The sequence below is a fragment of the Oryzias melastigma genome, linkage group LG3 (genome assembly GCF_002922805.2).
Source record: "Oryzias melastigma strain HK-1 linkage group LG3, ASM292280v2, whole genome shotgun sequence".
NCBI lineage: Eukaryota > Metazoa > Chordata > Actinopteri > Beloniformes > Adrianichthyidae > Oryzias > Oryzias melastigma.
The window spans coordinates 2544162-2567577 of NC_050514.1; the positions used below are offsets into that span (position 1 = coordinate 2544162).

The following is a 23416-nucleotide window of genomic DNA, read 5'->3' on the forward strand; positions in this document are numbered from 1 at the left end:
CGCTTTAGTGATTTGTCCATCAAAACAACAGTTTTCCTTCATTTCTAGGAGTTTTAAGAGTCAAAGAGCTTCTCAAATGACCCCTCTACCAGGTATGATGGAACAGTCTCATTTCATCTACTCACAAATGAGATCATTAATTATCCTGCAAACGTGTCGGGATTAAAGGATCAGATAACGGGATTTTCCAGAGGACACCTCGTTTCAGTGTTTCAGTGGTTTCATCTTCACATCTCGGTGTCAAACCGTGGTGAGTCTCTGGAACCACAATCGTCAAAAGATGAGCCTCTCAGTTTGCTGTGGATACACCTCACAGACTGTCTGGAACTCTCTGATGGAGAGGAAGTCACACCGACACTCTGAAGACAGTTTGGACTCAACGTCCTGTTGCTGTCAGTTCTTGGGCGTCAGTTTTTGCTACTAACAAGCTCATTATCAAGAGATATTAGGATTAGAGGCGCTTCTCACAAGCATGACAGTAAGGAGTATCGTTAACGGTACTGTTGTTTCAACAGGTGTATATGCTAGTGGTACACATGTGGAGCGTGGGACTAGAAAAGTGCATTTCATTTTAATAAGAGGTGGGGAAAAAAAAATACGGGTACCAGCACTGAAACTCAAACAATGATCATATATTAACAGGCTGAACGCTCATTTTGAGCCTCAATAATAATAAATTATCTGACAAAAAATGTCAAATTAATCAAAATACCGCATGAATAGTTATGTAAAGTGAAAAAGCTTTTTGTCATTCTTTACATTTTAGTTCTTAACTTTGTTTGGGTGTTCCCTTAAAATGTATTTTATCATTACAAAGACACGTTAGTATGACGTTAGATTAATATGTTGTGTTTTAAATTGTTCTAAAAAAGTTTCACACGACAAAAATACAAATTTGTTTACAAAATAGTGATATACTCGAGATCTTAAAGTTAATATATTGATTAATGCAATATTTGCAGTATCATGATACTATCGGCATTATGATACTATCGATATCGTGATACTATTGGAATCGTGATACCATCGGCATTGTGATACTATCAGTATTGTGATACTATCAGTATTGTGATACTATTGGTATTGTGATACTATCTGTATTGTGATACTATCAGTACAGTGATACTTTTCCCAGAGCTCTCATCTGTCCATTCCTGTTAGAGGAGCTCACTCTTTCAGCTCAGGATGCAGACAGCATCATCTTCATCACCTCTATAACAGTATTTAACCTCCGTTTGACCAGAACAAACACTTTATGATGACATACTTCACACAACCAGACCGAGGTCAGAGGTCACAGCAAACACTCAACCAACCACACACAGGAAACGCACAATTAAAAAAAAAAAAAATCACAAGAAGGTCAAAATATCAGCAATCAAGGCTGTTTTTAATTTTTAATGATAAAAACTGTTAAAAAAAATCATATAAAGGAGTAAAGCTGTAAGTCCAGCTGTTCCGAGTCCTTCATCTCTTTATTTACCAACATCACAAAAACTCCAGAAACTCGCTCTCTGTGGCTCCGATTCAAACTTGGCAGATGTCCACATGTGACCTGAAGTCTGACGGAGGTTCCCCAAGTCCTCCTGTCGTCCACAAGCGATTCAACAGAGGACACGTCAACGTGGGGAGGGACGACGACGGAAGAACGGCGAACTCCACGGCGAGATCAGGAAGAGACGTCTTTGTTGATGTCCAATGAAGATCTCAGTTTAACACACGAGACCAGAATCAAAGACTTCTGTGTGAGGAATGGGGACATTTCAGAATAAGATACAAGCCCATCCTGATCAATTATTGTCGAATTTCAAAATAAGATTCATGCCATCCTGATACGTTCTTGTGGAACATTTCAAAATAAGATTAAAAACATAGTGATACATTCATATCAAATTTCAAAATAAGATTCAAGCCCATCCAGAATCATTTTTGTGTCAAATTTCAAGATACGATGCAAGTGTGTCCCCATACATTTTTGTGGCAAACTTCAAAATAAGATTAAAACCATTGTGATACATTCATGTCAAATTTCAAGATAAGATTCAAACTCGTCCTGATAGATCTTGGACTGTTTGTTCAAATGAAACAGGAAAAGGAAGTTGTAAAACATCCATAAAAAGTGCTGGAAAACCAGCTTCAAGAACACAAAATTTGCTGCTTTGATTCGGCGCTCAAACCAAACTGAAGTATTTATCTTCCTAAATAAATTGATGTAGATCACTCGGAGGGAATGAATCTTGATGAGTGATTAAAGCAGAATCTCTTATTCCTGGAGAGCCGTTAAAAAGCCGCTCGGCGTTTTGTCTGCCGTGAGCGAGCGCTGGAGTTGCATCAGTCTTACAGGCTGTTCTGAGACGTTCTATTGATCGGCTCTTCACGGCCTCCACATGATCGCCATTTCCTGCACAGATGATGAATCCCGCTCACACAGCGAGCGTGTCACTCTGCCCGTCAGCAGAACCCGTTCAGAGACGGCCGGGCCGCTGGTCCAGGTTAAATAATGCATCCTCTGTTTTTCAGAGAATCTTTTCTCTCAAATGATCAATTATTTGCTGGGAAAAAGGATCGGAGAGAGGACGGTATCCGCTTTTCATCCCCTGTGGCTGGAGGGGAGGCGGCGCTGCTGATCCTCGGTCCGGATAAATGATGCAGGACGCTAAACATAAAATCAAAAAATCACAATTTTGATCCAGAGATCTCCAAAACAAGGAGGTGAGAAGAATTTTTTTATTCAACGATTTGTATTCTTAAAGTGGAAAATGTATTTTTTAAGGGGGAAACAAACTCAAACAATGATGTTATTTATAACAGAACTCATTTAAAGGAAATGTATTTTAGAGTTTGAAGTCTGCATTAGAGACGGTGAACGTTCATCCGGTTAAGACCAAAATAGAAGTTACTTTTAAGAAACAAATGTTCTTTTTTCTGTTATGTTTTAAGGAAGACTGGACTTTACTGATGCCTCCATCCACTCCATCGTCTTTTCATCTAAAAAATAAAATAAAACTGTCGTTTTCTAAGACATAGTTTATGCAGAGCGGCAGGAGTTCATCAGAAGTTGAGCTAGTGACCTTCCTAGTGTATTTTCTACATCACAAATTTTTCAATTGTATTTTTTGATTCACAGTGATTTCAATAAAAAATATTCAGATAAAGAAATTTAAGCTTTAATTTCCTTAAAAAAATATCCTCCATCATCAAAAAAATACCTCAGAATTATGTTTAAACACAGTTTTCCTCAGAGTGAGTCTGTAAAGGTGAGACTCCGAGTTCAGGACTGAAAGAATGACAACTATGTCCTCTCAGAATCCACATTTTTGTTGTTTCTTGTGTTGTTTTTGTTTGAGTTTTGAGCACATTGTTCAAACAGGAAGTGGAGGTCTGACCTGCACTGATGGAGGGAGATAATACGTCAGACAATAGTGGTGGTTCATTTCTGAAGTAAACCAAAACACAGTTATGGACACTGATGGTCATAAAAGCATCAAATCATTTAAATCTTCCTCAGAATTTTGTCATTTCAAATGACGACTCCAGTGACATTATTTCTGCTCATTATCTATGTAAATGCATAAGAAGTGGAACAAAGCTGCAGAGAAGCAGCTCAGCGTTTAGTAACTATAATCATCATTTAAGCCTAAAGAAAAACTTCACTGCTTTCAGTTTTTGGCTGAATCTATTTGAAAAAGTTTAAAATTCTCCATATTTGATGGTAAATAAGATTCAAGCCTGTCCTACATCAATAACATTTCTAGAAGGTACTAAAGGTCTTTAGTGAGGGTGGGGGGGTTAAGATGGCGTCAAAGCTTCAAAGGTCAATGAAACTTCTGTTGTGGTTGCAGACTTAAGCTGGATGATCATAAAACTTTGTGAAGATTGCTCAAACAAATGTTTTCTTATTGAGTTAAAAATGTAAATATGTGAATTTTCTGTCACCAAACGACCCGTGGCCGTCCCATAATCACTTCAAAGCTATTCTTGACGCCTTTCATTTTCGTTAATTATTTTTTATTATGTTTGAGCCGTTTTTTGATGTATTTTTGAAGGTTTTCCCGCTGTGATGTCATCATTCTCTGTCCAGGATCCATTTTCACCACGGATCCAGTTTCTGTAAATGTTGGTGAGTTTTTGAGCATTTCTGCTCAAAGGCACAAAAGAAAGAAGAATTGTGGGTAGAATCCGGTCCTTCCGTCCAGAACGGCTGCAGGACCGGATCCATTGATTGAACAATCATTTCTCTCTTTAATGATCAATAAAGCTGCAGAGATGCATCTGTGAGCCTGAGGACATCAGAGCGTCAAACACAGGAAGTGAGGAGTTTCTGTGTCTTTCTGAGAGGTTCTGGTTGTGAAGCCCGACGGTCCTGGACTGAGGCGACCCATCTGCTGGTGCTGCTCGTAAATACTTCTCCTCTGACCCACAGAAGTGTTCAGCATCTGCTCACACTTTGGCTTTGAACCAGGAAGCAATGAAGTGGGAGACAAAAGCCTCCAGAGAGAACATCCTGTCATTGTGCTGCGGCGTGCACGCCGGATCTCCCGCCGTTCTGATGAGCGCCGCTTTCAACCACAGAAGTCTTCAGTGTTTACGGAGCCGCTTCGTGTCAATCGATGTTGGTCTGATGAGCCGTGGAGACGCCGCCCGACCGCGGCGTCCGTCAATAAGGAGGATTCTCATTGATTTCTGCAGTAAATCCATCAGTTTCTCACGTTAAGGCGGGACGCCGACTTATTGAAAACAGATTTCTGAGACATTACAGATTCAGTGACAGATTATCTCTAATCCATCAAAAACACACATTAGTTTTAATTTTACGTGTTTAGGAAACATCTCAGACTTTGCTATATCAATACATTTTTCAAATGTTCACATAGTTTTTTAAGATATAAAGGAGAAAACAGGCAGGTCTTTATTTAAGTAATCTATGTGTAATAAATGTTTTTCCTAATGTCTGCTGCGCGTCAAAAGTATTGAACTTTTATAATGAATTTACAGTCATTAATTAAAAATGATCCACTTTCGTAAACCTTGATATATTTGTTTAGATTTCTGTAAATCTCCTGGTTTAAAGTTGATTCTCTGTTAAAAGTTTGACCATGAATCAACATAAAGTTTAAGATTTTTGCTCCTCCATCGTTGATCTATTTCTCCTCTAGTTCAACTCTCTGGTTGTAGAAAACAAAAACCTTTAAATTTGAGAAAGTTAAATATTTGTTGGAGTAATAAAACACTAAAATGAATCAAACTTTATTCATACATCTTCCTCTGGGAGGATCTTGACTATATGGTCCAAGGATCCATCAAGCAGTGAGACTTGGATCTTTTATTTTGAAAAAGATTTGATTGAGTTATTTATGTTTGTGACTTTAAGGCTCATCAACAAACATAAAAGTTAAACTTAGAAAGCACCAAACTACCCCTCCCCCCACAGGGCCAAACAAGAAGATAAAAGCAGTCTTAGGATTCTGGTGAGTCCTGGTATTAGTACAGTGATGGAGGCCTTTATTCTAATATTTTCAAAATAAAAGCGCATGTGCTTCCAATCACAGTTTTTGAGTTTACGCTATTTTATTTTTCATTTTAACTTTTATTTAAGTTTCTCCCAAAGAAGTTTGTTTTATCACAACGAGCCGTTTCCTTCAGAACCGGTTCTTCAGAACTTCCCAAATGTTTTCATTTCCTGCTGGACTGTAGATCCGCTCACAATAGATTTCCAGAGGTTTCGTGCTTTCCTCATAATATTTGGTGTTTTATCACAATACAGATTGTGTCTCCTCACAGAGGGGGTGTAGTCCAGCCGCACCCCGGATGTTATCTGGACTTTAGTTTACCGCCGGGTCTTAATGGTTCCTAAATGGTTTTTACGTGCAGCAGAGCGGGTCGGTTCCTGCAGATCTGAGTTTGTTTGTCTTTCCTCCATCAGATTCTCTTGGGTTCATGAGCAGAGCGGCTCTGAAAGGCCCGGAGTGTCCCCGGCCAGAACCAGAACCAGCCGTCAGGATGAGTCTCCTGACTTCCACACGGATACGTGCACGGATGAGGACGTGCACGCTCACTGTGCCAAAAAAACAACAACAAAAGTCAAGCGATTAGACAAACTGTTTTCTCCCATCAGCCACTGCAGCCAAATCCGTCCAGGAACAACAAAGTAACGTTTTTCCATTTGAAGCCGGAGTGTTTTGATTCTGACAGAATCTCTGAGAACGTCTCACCTAAAGAGGTTATATCAAGATGTTCTTTCAGAGTAAACTATAATCTATAATCATATATTACCTTTGGAACACTAAAGAACAAATTATTAATGCAATGTGAGGTTTATTTTCTGCTCAGATGTAAGAAAACTCAAAATCTGAGGCTCCACCTTTAGCTGCTTGTGGGTGCCGCCCATTTTGTGACATCATCCTAGAGCCGGCCTCCGCAGAGAGTCCGTGTTTCTCCCCAAAAACAAACAACATCCGTACTTTCACAAAGATGGATGTTCATATTGTAGATCTGTCTTTAGTAGCCCCATAGCACTGCTAGCCAAGTGGTAAAGTAAGCTACTGATCACGCTAGTTAAACAGTAAAGTTATTGGCTGATCCCTGCTAGCTGAGAGTCAAATCTAGTGGCTGAACATCGCTAGCCAAGTGCCAGAGTTAGGAGCTGATCACGCTAAACAGTGAAGTTAGATACTGAGTACCGCTAGTTCAGTGGCGAATTTAGCATCTGATTAGAGAAAACTGAGCAGCAAAAATAGCGGCTGATCCCTGTTAGTAAAGGGTGAAGTTAGTGGCTGATTAGCGCTAGCTGAGAGTCAAAGCTAGTGGCTGAACATCGCTAGCCAAGTGCCAAAGTTAGCAGCTGTTCACACTAGCTAAAAGGCGAAGTGAGCAGCTAATCACAGCTAGCTGAACAGAGAATTGGGTGTTTGGTTTTAGCCTGGGGGCGGAGCTGGCAGTAGACTCGTCCTGAAAGGGGCGGTTCTCACTTTGTGACATCAGATCGTGAGAACCTGCTTGTTTTCTTGGGTATGGGAGGGGCTGGTTCTCTGAGCAGAAGACTTTAGAGAAACGGATCCAAATATCGCTTTGGGGCTTTTTGTAGTGAAGAATGAACATTATAATAGATGTTAAAGCTCAAAAGTGGATTTTCCACGATCAAAGTTCTTTCTCTGAAGCTGCAGCGCTAATTAGCATCTGAAAACATCAGTTCTATGTGATTCAATCTGTTTATACACGTTTAGTCGCATTCAGCTCTAAATAAAAACTGTTAAAAAACAGTTTTTATTCTCCTGATACCTGAAAGATCTGCTGCAAATCAGCAAATGCTGAAACTTTTCCTCCTAAATCCTGCAGAGCTGCAGAAACATCAGAGCTGAACGCAGGAAATGAGCTTTTGTTTGCAGAAATGCTGAAAGCACCAAAGTGCTGGAAGAGACAAACGAGTCGTCTTCCTGTCACTTCCTGCGTGTCGTCCCTGAAGCGGCGCCGCTCCTCCTGCGGGTGACGATGATGCGTGAGCTGCTTACAGCGACAGTTTCTGAACCTAATGAGGATCCAGGGATCAGAACCCGACCAAACGCTGATCCAGAGCTGGAGTCCTGTCCACGGCGGGATCAGCCGCTCTGTCAGAAAGCGGCGTGATCGATGCTGCTCGCCGCTCGACACTTGTTCGACAACAGAAGAGTCTGAGTGATTATTGATCAGCACTTTGGTTCACAGACTGGCGGCCTTCAGCTGATGGAGGCGGAGCTTCAGCTGATGGAGGCGGAGCTTTAGACGATGGAGGCGGAGCTTCAGCGTCAGGAGAAAGAGCAGATTTGATGGAGAAGAGGAGAAAAACACTTCAAGAAATCTTCTGGGTTTGGTTCTACAGCGGTCCGACCCGAAGCAGAAGGAGTCACGATAACAAATAAAATCCATCAAAAGAGGAAAACATGAATGAAAATGTTCAGGAATGATTGGAGCTTCACGATTCAGTTTCTGTCTTTGTGGAGGAAGCGGGTCGGCCCGGTGCTGGGTCGGTTCTGTCAGCGTCCAGCTCGGTTTGTGACAACACAGAACCTGCAGCTCATCACTGCAGAGGCCACACATTTCCATCTCAGAATGAGTGTTTTCCATCACCGTCACAGCCGGTGCCGATGCGCGCTTCATCAAATAACATCACACCTCCGGCTTTGGGTCGAGCCGGAACCGCTCAGAGATCTTCTTCTTCATCTTCTCGTTCTGTCGGAATCTCTTCATGGAGCCACGAAATGTTTCCCTGAAGCTCCAGGGAGTTTTTCTGTTTCAGGTTGATAATAAATATCCATAACAGACAGTTAACTCCTCACTAATTATCTGTTAGTTAATGAGTTATAAATGACTAGTTTATTAAGGATTTATTAATGTTTTTTTTTAGATAGCAAATTGATAACTAAACAGCTGTATGATCAGTTACATTTATGAGTTTATTTACTTTTTACCTTTTTTTTTAAGACATAGAGGTTTAATTACCGTATTTTCTGGAGTATAAGTCGCAAGAACAAAAAATGTCTCATCAAGAAGAAGAAAACCGTTTTTAAGTCGCAATTTTGGGAGAAAAGTCGGAAGTTTCAGAACCAATCGACCAATCCCGGTTTAACTACAAAGATAAATAAATAATCAACTTTTGATCTGTGTAAGAAAAATATAAGAAAAACGATCCGATTCTCTTCCATATTTGTTTTGACGACACTTCTTCTTCTTCTTCTGCTGCTGTTAGCAGCAAATCCTTCAGCGCCCTCTAGTGGTTGTTAGAGGAAACAACTGCTAAAATACTACCGGTATTTACTGGGAAAATAATAAATATATGAGAATATTGATGTAAAAAAGCAGAAATAAGTCGCAGCTCTGCCTAAACTGTGAAAAAAAAACTCGAAATTATACTCCAGAGAATACGGTAAACACATTTTTATAATATATATATATATATATATATGTCTATTTTTTGTTAGCCCTTTATGTTTTTCCAGACGCTGATGCTGGTGAGTTTTTCATTTTTTTTACTTCATGAACTTTATTAAACAACACACATAATACACTCTGATCACGTGACGTCACACAAAGTAACGACATCGTCGGCTGTGTGTGAAATGACTTGTGGTTTCTGGGTGTAGCAGACAAACGAACGCTGTTTGAAGCGTTTTTTTTGTAAATATTAATGGAAAATCGCACAATATTTATCTCTTAAATTTTCTAGTTAACTGTATTTTTATGTCCTCTCTTAGATCGTTCACAAATGTCAGTAATCCTCCAGAATCCTCCACAGCTGATCCCCAAATCCTCTGGATGATATTAAACCAGTCGTGGATTATTTCTCTCTGACGACCCGATTAAAGTTAGACAAAGGTTACAAGAACTTCAGTGAATGCTGCTTGTTTGATTATGAAGGTAATTAGGATTTTATTCTTTTAATTTGTGCTAATGCTAACGCTAATGCTAGCATTAGCTTTGGCTATGAGACGTGGAGCTGCAGAAGATCAACAGTTAAAAGTTTAAATTTAACAAAGTAAAAGTCAGACAATCTCAGCTTGTCTGATGGTAAAATCAAACTCATTACTGTTGTAATGTTTTCTATCATCTTCGTTTTTACCCAAAACTGTGTCCAATCAGTAGGAAAATAAAGGTAAAAAATGATCAAATTATTGGAAACTGTTGCCAAAATACAAAATGAATGTAATGTTATAAAAAACGTTCACCAAGAGATGTTTTTTACTTGGCCGCTCTTATTTTGAAAGGTGAAACCTTGTGGCTCGTTAGCTGCTCCGAACATTTTGACTGAACCAAATCGTTCCTGTTTTTACAATTATTCCCTAAAATATCCTGTAGAACAACAAGTACATTTATCCTGGGAAGAGGTTCAAATCCGTGCAGACGTGGACAGATGTTCGTCTTTGCTGAAGATATAAATGTGAACAACATAAAGTTCTATCAGTTTTTGTGATGATCGAACTAAAAACACGTGGAAATAACATCAGCAAAAATAGAGCCAGATAGATCTGCTCAAATGAAAGGTTGATATCTTCAATAAAACCTCAAATATTGGAGGATTATTAAATTTGTATTTAGATTTGAGAACAATCTACGAAACAGTTTGGTAGAACATCCATGAAATAATTATAATGTTACCTTTTATTATTAATGTATTAATTATGTAAACGGTCTTCAGTTCTACACTTTGCTGATCTAAAACTGTAAACTGGAAAAATCCCAAATTGTTCCAGTGTCATTTTTGAAGATTTTCCTCAAATTTAGGAGTCGTTTCTTTTTAACCCTTCATTAGTTTAGATGACAGCAGTAACCAATAAATCCTGTTTTCTCCCTTTCCTCCGGTGAGTCGAGGGTTTCCCTGCGTGACGTTCCTTCTTCTCTCTCCTCCTGCAGCTCGTGACTTCTCCTCCATGACTTCATGTTCTCTTCATCATCCGTTCCTCTTCAACGCGTCTCCCTGCAGTCTAAACAGAAACACTCGTCTCTGCGGCGCAGGCGGCGCTGCAACGTTTGCCTCATTTTCCCTCCGAGTTCATGATTATTTCTTCAAAGGATAATAGAGCGGGAACAGTTTTGTTTTTGACTCGTGTGAAAACACGTTTGTTCTTGTTTCAATGATGCTACAGTTTCAAAGGGAAATGAAATACGCTCGAATGTCCATATTTGGAATACAGACAGATCAAATCTTACCTAGAAAAAGGTCGTCGGTTTTGTGGCCAAAACAGGAATTCTTCTTTCTACATTTCTACGTATTTTCTGTCATTTTTTACAGCAGAGCTCCATCACGCCGCTCGCCGCTCCACAGGCTGACGAAGACGCCGACGTCTCCTTTGACAGATGATGAAGAGCTCTACTGTCGTGACAGAAATGTATCTGCTGTAAATCAAAGGATTGTGTTTTTAAGGACTTTTTGTCGGTTTGTGTTTAATCACATAATTATAATTTAATGGAAACTGAGTAATCGTGTTTTTTTGTTTACATTTCTAGAATTTTAATAAAGTTTATCTCCAATGTTTGATGGAAATGCAGCAACTGATGCTGTTTAAAACGTGTTAAAATTTACAATTTTTAAAAACTTAATAAAGTTCAAATTAAGTTTTTACATGTAAAAAAAAAAATTAATAAAATGAAAAACATATTTTTGATATAAATCTGATTATTTGTCGATGATGCTTCATGATATTTTTATTAATTATGGACTAAAAACACTAAGAAGACCTGAGAAGATCAAGAAACAGAAAATCTCTTTAATGTTCATCATTTTGAATAAATTATTGAGTTTATAACATTTTCTAGAAATCTGATGACATTTGTTGATTTCAACCAAAGATGATAGTTTAGGTTTACATGATAACGTGGGGTAAATAAACACTAAAATGTATAAATTAACTTTGAAGTAAACGTCAGCGACTGAATCAATCAAGCAGCTAAAGACTGTTTAGTGCATCGACTGATCCTTTGACTGTAGAAACTTCTGGTTGTTTTAACCACATCTACTCCTGAGTTATTAATTTAATTTATTTAACTTAACTTAACTAACTTACATTTTTTTTATTTAATTTGATTTATTTAATCAATTTCACTATTTTAATTCATTTTAACTTAACTTGTTTTAATTTATTTTAATTTAATTTAGTTTAACTTAACTTGACTAAATTAACTTATTTTATTGTAATGTAATTTAATTTAATTTAATGTAACTTATTTTAACCTAACCTATCTTTAATTTATTTTAATCTTTTTTTATCATTTCATTTAATTTTATTTTTGCTGTTGAACAAAAAGCAGGATTTTTATGTTCACTGAACATAAAAACATAAACATAAATCTAAAGATCTGCTCTTATTTGCAATTTTCTTTAATAAAAAATCTTCTAATGAAGTTTTTCTCTTTTGAATTCCGACAGGAAAATCCACATTAAAGTCAGTTTTTCATGTAGAAATGTGTTTTAGTTTGGAGTTTCTCTCCAAACTGTAGCAGGTTATAAATGAAAAAGTGATTGAATAAATACGAACAAATATCATCTCTAATCGTCTTTTCTGATCTTTTATTATCACCAACAGATGCAACGATATTCAAACACCAGTTTTCATATTTCATGATGTAAAATGTTGGTCCAAATATTAGAAAACGTCGAGAGATTTAAAACGTCTCATTGGCTGAAGGAAAGTCGAGGTTCTTCTTCACAAACCATAAAAAGTCTTTTTTCTCTTTAGGCTTAAAATTCATTTGGATTTTCCGGTAAAATAAAGCTGAACTTCAGTTTTCCTGCAGGCAAAGCTCACATTTCCATCCCGATATGTAAACCTGGACAAAGACTCTGCGCTCCATGAATAATGGATGAGAATATGAGTGGATTTATTTAAATGCTCCTTTTTAAAGACGGTAAACTCTGTTATTTCCATGCGCCGCTGAGTTCTCAGCTGATCTGCATGAAGGTTCACCTCTGCAGCAGGAACACCTTCATCCTGAAGTACGGAGACTCTGAACACGTTTCTGTTCTACAGGGTTTTCTGGAACCTCTGGCATCAAGAATCATGCAGAGAAGATTCAGAGAACTGAAATGATGAAAGTTCTGCTCGCTGCCGTTCTACTTTATGACATTCTTTGTAATTAAAGCGCAGACGGTCATAAACACGAGGACGTTAAGGAAAGCAGCTTTTACAGTGGAAAGAACAAACTGTAACCCACAGACAGCTAATTAGGTCCATACGGGATATGATATTAAAGACGAACGCATGACCTTCAATCCTTCCAAATCTGCTCCGTTTCTCCCCAAAAATCCTCTGATCCAGATTTTAAAAGCCTCATTTTTCAAAAATACACAATGAAACTTTCTGCTCCTGAAAGTCAGAATGAAAGAACACAGTTTCATTTTTCTGGATCATCTCCTTTAAAATATTTGTTTTTATGAGTTAAAGGTGATTCCGGCCGTCAGACTTTCAGTTCAATTTACAGCTGATAAAAGGATTTTAACGCTTGTTGCCAAGTTTGTCCTAAATCCCGCCGTAGATCAGCTGGAAACGCTTCCACGTGTCCCCGTGGTGAACTGTTAGGATGGAGATCGGTTTAAATCAAAGCTAAAGAGGCAGCGAACATCAGCAGGACCGACTCCACACCGCCCCCTGCAGGATGGCTTAAGGACAAACGGAGCCGGATCAGTTCATCAGGTCACCACTAGGGGTGGGAACTGTTGGATTCTGTCCGGTGAGTCCAGAGCTTGAAAATGAAAAAAACTTGATTCATTTTTTCAAAAACGCTGAATGGTGATGAAGCAGAAAGGACGATAAATTCTGCAGACTCTGAAGTACAAAAGCCGCACAAGCATTTACAGAACAGATATTTCCTGCATATTCTGAAGGAGAAGTGGGACAAACGCGATAATTCCAGTAGATTCTGAGGGAGAAAAACGACTCAAGCCCGCACAAACACGCGCAAGAACGCACAAGCATGATACTTCCAGTAGATTCTGAAGGAGAAAAGTGGCGCAACCAGGCAGAAGTACACAGAAGTACACAGAAGTACACGGAAGTATGTGCAAACAGGACAGTTCCAGTGGATTCTTAAGGAGAAAAGCGATGCAGCACGAGCAGAATCTGCTGGAATTATTGGTTAAAGGTTGAAAAGTTCCAGTAACTCAAAGAACTTAAACATTGAAATCATTAAAGACAGACGAGTTCAACTGTGAACTGTTGCTATTTAACAGAACTAAGTGGAGTTTTCTCACCGTCGGCATGAATACTTGATCTGATTGACTGCAGAGAGTCCATTAAAAACAGACAAAATAAAACAGAATTTCTCGTCAGAAAGTCTGAATGTTCATATTGAGAAAATACCAACAGTTTGACCTGTTACTAATGAAGACGTCCACATTTATGAAGGTTTACTTTGAATATCTGAAGGTCTTAAGAAACCTCATACTGGAGTGGGCGTGGCTTAAAAGACAGGAAAACATCATTGCCGTTGTGAAACTATGACCATCTGTTACGACAAAACCACTTACACTCATACATGCACTACTGCTGATTCATTCAGAAAAATCACCACAATAAAGCTCAAACCGTCTCTGCTTCCTGGAAAACAAACATCCACCAGTAAACGGGTTTAGACATGAATAAATGAAAGCCTCAAAAAGGATTTTCAATTATTTAAAGGTGCGTGGAGATAAAAATAGCCAAACACAGATTATATTATTTCACATCATTCCTTTGACAGAGTTTCTGCTGGGAAATTGAAAACTGAGGATCAGCTTTTATTCTGGAGGGTCTTCTCAGCATGTGAGGAGCCCCTGTAAATTATGGAAGGTGTCACTCAGCACATGGAGTCCGAGGTAAAATATGACTCATGGAAACTCCGCCCTCCACCGCTGTGGGAGAACAACAACTGCAGTGTGTTTGTGTGGAGAGCTGAAGTGGTCAGGAGAACTCGTCTCGGGACGTCCTGCTGGGCTCACGGACTCAGTCCGATCCAGATCAACAAGTCCACGTTCAGCAGAACTCATCGCCACTCATCCGCTGCCTTCCTGTGTCACCTGAGTTTCCACGGCAACCCAAAGTTATCTGTGCAGAAGTCCTGATTCACATCAGCTAAGAAAGCAAATATTTGTATGAGAAGCTGTTGCCTGGAGATGAAACTTTGACTTATTCCTAACAAGATCAATAAGAGGCTTAAAGCAAAGTCACAAACGCATAAATATAGTTCTCCTTAATCCAGAGGTGAACATGTGTTTTTAAAATCAAGACGTATTTATCTGAGCTAATGGAACCAGTTAGGATGAGAAAAACTGACCTTTAAGATCTGAAATTTACCCTCAAAACTGAGAGTGAAAAGAGACTCACTTTCATTTGTAACTCATGTGTTATATGTGGTCAGATCTGTTTAAGACAGTGGGAAATGTCAAGTTTTAACAGATAATATTCACAGATAAGAAAACTCTGATGACCCAGCATTCTAGCAGCATTTAAACGCATCACTGAAACACAAAACCTGAAAAGAGTCTCACGAGAAATTTGGTTTTGAGTGTAACAGGCGATTTCTGAATACATTTGAAAGATTTGTGCATATTGTTAGTTTCAAGCTGTGTAAATTGTATTTAATTTTTTTTTTAAATTTCATAATTTTTGTACTTTTACACAAAATAAATGAGTTTTAAATCAAGAATTACATGCAAAACCAGTTACACATAAATCAAGACAATGCACAAACAATGCCAAGAATTACGCACAATTATAGAATTACGCACAAATCAAGAATATGCACACAGAAATCCAAAATTACACACAAATCTAGTTCCGCACAAATCAAGAATTACTCACGCACAAATCGCGTGAGTCTAATTCCTTTCCATACAAAACAGTCAAGTCTGAACTAATATTATGTATAGAAGGTAAAAGCTTTGAGTCACTTCAAATGTTTCAGACTTTTTTACCTAAACAATTTTTTTTAATCTCTTTTTGTCTTAAATCTCTAAACAAGTCTTTGTTGGCTAAATTTTCCTTTAATTCTGTTTAAATCAAAGTGTGTAAAAAAGCTAAAGTCAGGATCTGGGAGCGGACTCAAACGCAGGACACAGAACGGTTCCAGCAAAGTGTTTATTTCTGCTCAAAACAAAACTGTGAAGACTAGAGGACTCGAAGACTAGAAGGCTAAAAGCCTCGAGACAAAAGGGTAAACACAACCACACTCCTGACCCCAACATCCCAAACCCCACAGCGGTTTGATGGATGGTTATCGTGGGTCTCAAACGTAGCTAAAGCTTTAGCGCCAACTGTCCTCATGGGTGGACAGAGGCTGGTGGAAAATGATCAAACCTTTACAGGTCACACAGGTGACCCGGACGGAGGATCAAGGTCATAAACCAGTCGGTAAACCTGAAGAGAGAAAATGTTCATTTTTATCTACGGGTGTGCTGCAGGCGATAGGTTGTAGTGAACACTTCTACACCATGCAAGAGTAGCAGGTCTGTTATCCAGATTTCACTTTTCCAACTTTTTCACGTCATAAATGTGTGGAACTTCTATCTTTACAATACTTTACGATACACTAGTCACCTGGACGAGAGTGGTACGTTCCGTTTTCATGACTTCCTTTGAGGAACTGTAAGTCCCACCAGATCCTGTTAAGGTGCAGCCGCTCCTCTCTAGGACCGTCTACAGACCCGTACAGCCAGAAAACCCACAGAACCCGTACCGGTGCACGTGACTCAGGATTTCATGGAATGAGTTATACTCGCTCAAACCTGGAGAAGGTTTCCACCTCAGCAGAACATGAGAATGATCTTCAAATCCGTTTGAATTGGATTATTGTCTGTGGTTCTAGAACAGGAGAGTCAAACTCAATCCCACAAGAGGCCAAAATCTAAAACACACTTTAGGTCACAAGTCGAACACTCTAAAACTCTATCACCAGAAAGAGTGAACACCGAGGCTACACCTGCAGCCTTCAACCATCAGAGCGGTCAGATCCAGAACCCTTCCCTAAACAGATCTCCTACCTTATAGACTGCTGCTGTGAGCTCTCAGCGAGGCTGTGTTTGTCAGCATGAAGCTCTCCGTGCACTGCTGACTGCTGGCGGACGGCGACCGGCGAGGTGAGCGCTGAAAGCGGCTCCGCCGGTTGAAGTAGTTCCCCGCCGTCCAGGAGCGCTTGTGCTTCCTCAGGTACTCCTTGTAGTTCTTGGTGAGCAGCGTGTACAGGAAGGGGTTGATGCAGCTGTTGGAGTAGGTCAGGCAGGTGGTCAGGTAGTTGATGTTGCGCTTGGCTTTGGTGGAGAGGGGCAGCGAGGGGTAGAACTGTCCGAGGAGCTGCCAGATCCAGAACGGCAGGAAGCACGCCCAGAAGAGGAGCACGATGGTGAAGATCAGGTAGAGCACCTGTGGAGAGACCGGACCACGGGTCAGGGAAGGGTTGGGTTGATTTTACAGCCAGATTCTCAGTTTTATTTGGTGCTAAAGGGATTCATTAAGGAAGGGTGAAGTCCCTATGGAACTGGGCAGCATCAGCTGAGGAATTATAAGAGTTTCAGTGTAGACATGAACATACTACTGAAAGTTCCTATGAAGGCCTTCAAGAAACTGGTGGATACACCAAGTTCCAGTATCACTTTTCTGATTGGTGCTGGAATTATACTTTTCAATATGTCCTTAATTATAATTGTGTACATTTTAAAAGCTACAATATTCTACTTGTGTAATGAACTAAATTTTTCCCTTAAACATGAGTGTCTTTGTGTTTTGACAGGTTGAAGAAAAAAAAACAACATTTTTCAAATTCCCAAAATTATTTACAGTCATGACAGAATTACAAGACGTCTAGGAGAAACTGATGAAAGGATCAATAACCCCCCCAAAAAACAGTTAAAGTTGTTCAGGGGGGAGTTGCTGTGCACAGTTTGTGGTAAAGTGTTTGTCTTCCAGTGTGACAGAACTATTGACGTTTATACACCGAGCTGATGATCTCTGAGAGGAAAAACAAAGTCTGGTGAGAACTCCGCCCACATCGACCTGTCAAAGATGGCCGACCGGGCAGGACAACGTAAAGTTAATTTTGTTTGAGTTCACCCACGGGTCCGCCCACCTGTCAATCAATCAGCATGCTAGGATTAAAGTGAAATTCTTTAATATCCAAGGAGTTGATCAAACCATCACCACTCTCAGATACACAGTAGAACAGAAAATAAATCTGTTTCAACAGAGGTCAAATCATTAAAAGAAAAATAATTTAAAGATTTTGTTGGTTTTTAGGGATTTTAGTGTTTTAAATATAATAAATAATTGACATATGCACACCACTTTTGATTATGCCTTTAATCTAATGTGTGTGATTGGTGGTCTGAAGAGTAAATGGGGTAATGGACCATCATGCAATTCCCTTTGGATTCAATCAAAAAAAAAATCCATTCATCATTTTAAACACTAACACTAGAAAAACCTTAGGTACTAGTTCCAACTGCCTTGACGTTTTGTGTGTCCCCGACTAGTCATTGTTTTGACGTGCGGGATGTTCACATGAAATCAACCAACTTCAGGACCACAAACCAGAACTTGTCCAGTACCCCGACACGTAACGCACCAGTACCCAAATCCGGTACCCTAACCCGGCACCAGACTAAATGCGGTACTGGACATGATCCGGTACTAGCCCTTCTGCTTTCCTTGGCTTGTTTACATTAAAAGTGGGGTCATCTGGACCCCACAAGACAGTGCACTGAACTTTTATTTATCATTGATTTTTGAGTTTCACTAATGTCCATGACAGACATAAAATCCTGTCCCCCTTTGTCCATCTGAGGCATCCTGAGGACCAGCGTGCATCTGGTGCTGCATCCGGTACCATGTCCCAATGGTTGCGGATCTTTGAACATATGAACAGCTAGCACTTAGAAAAAAGAGTTGGGGACACTCAAAACGCCATAAAGTGATGTGGAGGGGCACTTAACCAAACGTCAATATATGACGAGTTGATAGTGAGAATGTGCTAAAAGGGAAGTGTAAGGCACACCTGTGCTCCCCTTATGATTGTGGCTGCTCCTCTCTATGAGCCTTCTTGGACCCGGAAACCCCCAAAAAACCCCTTATGGATGCACATGACTGAGGTTTGATCTTTTGGATTTTTGAGCTTCAAAAAGTTCAAACATCCATTAATCTGTTAAATCATAAACATCTACATTTGCATAAACATCGACAGATTTTGTTTCAGAAACTGACCTTTTGGTTGGGTAGTTTCTTGGTCTGTTTGAAGGTTTCTGTTTGGGAAATCCAGTAGGTGCGTGCCAGCTGGATGTAGAGGAACCCGATGATCAGTCCTGGTGCGACGATGCTCGTGCAAAACAGGAAGGAGATGTAAACTTTGTACGAAAGCGAGGACAAAGTGGACTGGCACATGGCCTTGGTGCCCACCGTCATCAGCTGGATGCTGACGATCATCGGAAGGGTGAGAATCAGAGAGGCACCCCAGACCAGCAGAGCGATGGCCTTCCTGTAGCTCTTGGACCTCTTGACCGTGTCAAGCGGTTTGAGGACTGCGAAGTAGCGCTCCGTGCTCATGATTGTCAGCGTGAATATGCTAGCATGCATGGTCAGGAAGTCCATGCTGATGAGTATACGACACCCGGCATCCCCGAAGTACCACCCCGTCAGAAAGTGTGTGCAGACCACGAAGGGGATTGTGAGGAGATACAGCAGGTCCGCCATCGCCAAGTTTATGATGTAGATGTACATGGAGGCTGCAGCCCTCATGGAGTGGCACATGACCACCAGTGTGTAAATGTTCCCTGAAACTCCGATCAGGCACATGATGGAGAGGATGGTTCCTATGGTGTAGGTAGCAGCTGTGTCCTCAAATGAGTTGGAAGGCGGGGCGGTGGCGTTGGTGGCTCGCTCCACCAGGACTCCCACAGGCTCCATGGACATGGTTGTCATGCCTAAATGGGAGGAAACATGATCATATTTTACTTTTGAAGGGCCTAATACTGTGATCAGAATTACCAATAAACAGTGTGCAGAAGTTTTGTGTAAAAGTGTTAGTTATCGCGTAACAAAGTTGTCTCAAACCTCGATTGATTTACAATTTCAGAAGCATTACCATACAGTTAAATGAAGCATACCCACTCATACTTGGCTAGCATTATCACTCCACTCCATACTTGGGTACAACTAAACAAATGGGGCCAAGGTTAACTGCCAGATCACAGCCAGACTACGATTCTCCAACATCATGTAAGTCCCATCACGTTGGTAGCCTAAGTTCAAGTTTTTTAGCAAATTTGGCAGGTGGCCTTGCGGCGGCATTTGTAATTGGCAGGCGGCAGTCGTTTTCTTTCATGCTGCACGGTGGCCATGCAAAAATTATACGGGAAAGACCCAGGACACACTGGAGAGACTATGTCACTCGACTTGCCTGGGAACACCTCGGGGTCACTTCCTCCAGCCCAGAGGAGCTGGAGGAAGTGACCGGGGAGAGGGAAGTCTGGGTATCTTTGTTTAGACTGCTGCCCAGGACATGATGAAAAAGATGGATGGAAATACGGAGACCGGACAACTTTTCTCTAAAAGTTGACATGGGTAAGTGGCCCCCCGGGCACACTTTGAGATCGTGCAGTGGCAGTCCAGTGACAGGCGAGGACGATGCCATCATCAAACCAGGCAACAGCTGGGCGACCACAGGGTGGATCGTCGGCCGGCAGCAGCTGATAGTCAACTCCTGATCAGAAGATTGCGGGTTCGATTCTCGCCTTGCCCGCCCATGTGTCGAGGTGTCCTTGGGCAAGACACTGAACCCAACATTGCCTCTGGTGGAAGGTTGGCGTCAGTCCAGCAGAGCTAGCACCAGTGTGTGAATGGATGAATAGGTTGTGGCTGTAAAACTGTAAAGCGCTTTGGGCCTTTGAGGAAGGTAGAAAACCGCTATACGAGTATACGCCATTTACCATAAAAAGAGAGCCATTCTATACGCCTGACGACCGTCGTCTACATTCATGACCACGCCAAGGATTTTCAAAAATATCGGTTGGCATCATGAGATCTTGAACATTTTGCCAATCCCTCACCATTGCATGGTGGCAGTTGTATTTGTGACTGTAGTCTTAACCCGTTAACACCAGAACTTCTGTTTAATTTACTTTATTGTAACCTTTGAACTATTAGTGTTATTAACTCAGATTCTGAAGCAAAGAGAAGCAGCCACCCGGACTGGTCCTCAATACATGGCCAATACCAATACCCTAACCCTGACCCGGCACCAGATAGGATACCGGACGAGGTACCAGATGCTGTACTTCACTCAGACTGGTCCTCAACACATGGCTGGTAACTGAATTGCTAAATTAGACACACTCCTTCTACATGGCCTGAGTGAAAGGCTGCCCTTTTCACCCTGGAATAACCTGGGAGTAAGGCCCTAATCTTAACCAGCCCCTACCAGATGTGGTAACGGACCCGACCTGATACCTGACGCGTCCCTGTACCAGGTTAGGGTACCGGTGTGCTCCACGTCCCGGTACTGGACCGGTTCCAGTTTGAGACCCAGAGGTTGGGACATGATTTAATGGGAACAACCAAAACGTCAAAAAACGATGAGTTAGGGACACCGAAAACATCAATTTTTGACCCGGAGGGGTCCTAAACCAAACTTCAATATGTGTTGAGTTGGAAGTGAGAAAGTGTTGGCCGGACAGGAAGGTGGACTAAAGTCGGACTAAATGGACCATCGTGTAAATCTCGTTATAGATTACCTGGAAGGAAAAGGTTTTTCATTAAAATGCTATAATTAGTCAAATCAACATTTTAGATTATTTTAAAGCTTTTTTTTAATGCTCCTGTCTGTCTTACTTGTGTGTATTCTCGTGTTATTTGGCCTTCCTATCACACAATTCTTTCAACTCATGAAGTGCTGGTTCACAACCAAGGATCTTTATTAATTATGATTCTAAAATCCAATTCAGTCCAGATTATGAGCAGATGTTGAATGGATGTCAGTGGCCTTTATGAGGCACCAACAGGTTAGATTGAAGGGTTTATTGAGGTAATGCTTTTCTTGAGTAGAACAAAACTCATTCAAGGTCTACCATCTATAGGACTCTCTAAGACAGAGGTCACACCTGAACTCTCAGAGTTTAGATAACGAGTTTAGCCTCCAATTGGAAACAAGAGCCGGAGAGAAAACATCTCAGACTTTCCTAGATCCAAAAATTGATCTAAGACTTGGTTAATATTTCTAACGGTACGTCACTAATATTGTGGTCTCCCCCTCTAAATTGTTTGCACATCTGGAGTTTGGGGAAAAGCAATTTCAACCATTTTGTGTTTGGAGTTCCCTTTGACTCATACAAACGTGTGATGGTATGTCTGTATTCCATTAAAAACGGATAGATTCTTACCGGGACTTCCCTTTTGGTTCACCACTCAGCCGAGCTTTCATCAGCCACGATTGGTCTCGCTTCGCTCCTCCAAACTTCACACTTACTGGACAAATTTAAAGCTCGGCGAAAGTCTCCACAAACCCTGAAGTGTAACCGTAAAGTGGAAACAGAAAGAGGACGACAATCTACCTCCAGCTGACCGAGGAGTGGAAATGAGTCATCCATTACAGCAAACTCCCCTCCATCGGTGACAGGTCTCCCAGCAGCAAAATGACCAGATTCACAGAGAAAGGTGTGAAGATTGCAAAGTTCTCCTGCCGTCACCCTGTCCCAAGTGCACCAGCCGGCGTCCACCCACAGAGCCTCAGCAGGGACATCAGAAACCCAAATCCAATGAAAGCCTCAGAAAAGATGAATGAAATGATGGTAGGGGAGGACAGCAGCTCTCCTCAGCCGCTCACGGAGGCTTCTGTCTTTGAGGGAGAAAAACAGCCGAGCGAGGAGTCGCTCAGAGGAGGGAGGGAGAGAGGTATGCAGGAAATGTGCTCCGCTCGCTCCCCAGCCCCTTTGCCATCTATTTCCATGCAGCGAGTGCCACGAGCTGATATGCGCCGGGACTCCAGCGGCAGAGCAGCGCGGCTGCTTTCCACTCATCAGAGGTGAAAAGAGACAGACGCTGATTGTTCGGCTGGTTCTGTCGTGTAGAACCAACTGTGTGGCGGTCAATGTCACTGACAGAGAAAACACACAAACAGAACCAGAGTGTGACTCAAAACCATCAAGAAATCTGGTTTGTTTCTGCTCGGGTTTTTGTTGGCGCTGATTCCATTTTTACATTTTTGATTAAAAAAAACTAATTGATATGAAGAGTTCTGAGGAGAGAAAGTGAAAGAGAGGTTTTAGTTTATTTAAAGACCCACTCTAATGAAAATTATGTTTTTAGCATGTTCTTGACGATGGAGGACTTAAAGAAAGAAAATTAAGCCATAAATGTAATGTTTCAGTATTTCCTTATTCAATATTAAGGAGAAGACAACAAAATGTCACAAGCTCCACTCTGATGCATCACTTGCAGACAATAGATCCACGAACGTCTTTGTTTCCTCGTCTGAACTGATATCTGGATGTAAGCCGCATGGCTGGTTCGTCTGATATCGACCCGCTAATGTTAGCTTGGTGGTTTGTAAGGACATGTACATGTCTTTGACAGTACAAAACACAGTGGACAATTTTTCAACTCGAAAATTAAGTCTTTTATATGTCTCGTGGATCTTGATTTGGGACTTGTCAGTCTTTAGTTGAGGCTTTTCGGTCTTAACTTGAGACTTTTCAGTCTAGACTTGAGACTTATTCTTGACTTGAGACTTGTTCTTTGCTTGAGACTTGTCAGTGTTGACTTAAGACTTTTCAGTCTTGACTTGAGACTTGTTGGTCTTGACTTTAGACTTGTTCTTGACTTGAGAATTATCGATCTTGACTTAGGACTTGTTGGTTCTCTTTTGAGACTTGTCGTCTTGACTTAGGACTTGTTGGTTCTGTCTTGAAACTTGTCAGTCTTGACTTAGGAAT

At 40.8% G+C, this 23416-nt stretch overlaps 1 protein-coding gene across 2 annotated transcripts; it reads right to left on the bottom strand.

Annotated features, from left to right (window-relative positions):
- Window positions 1-994: 994 nt before the first annotated feature.
- LOC112160896 (urotensin-2 receptor) lies at window positions 995-22658 on the bottom strand. 2 transcript variants are annotated; one of them, XM_036216718.1, is made up of 4 exons: window positions 21866-22657; window positions 18696-19411; window positions 16484-16862; window positions 995-2656 (listed from the first exon to the last, which is right to left on the bottom strand). In XM_036216718.1, the coding sequence occupies exons 2-3, from the start codon at window positions 19407-19409 to the stop codon at window positions 16485-16487; spliced, it is 1092 nt and encodes a 363-aa protein (XP_036072611.1). In that variant the 5' UTR covers window positions 19410-19411; window positions 21866-22657; the 3' UTR covers window positions 995-2656; window position 16484. The 2 variants fall into 2 exon arrangements, with proteins under 2 accessions (XP_036072611.1, XP_036072613.1); XM_036216720.1 differs by lacking the exon at window positions 995-2656 and adding an exon at window positions 6022-6055 and having other exon boundaries at window positions 21866-22658.
- Between the last annotated feature and the right edge of the window lie 758 nt (window positions 22659-23416).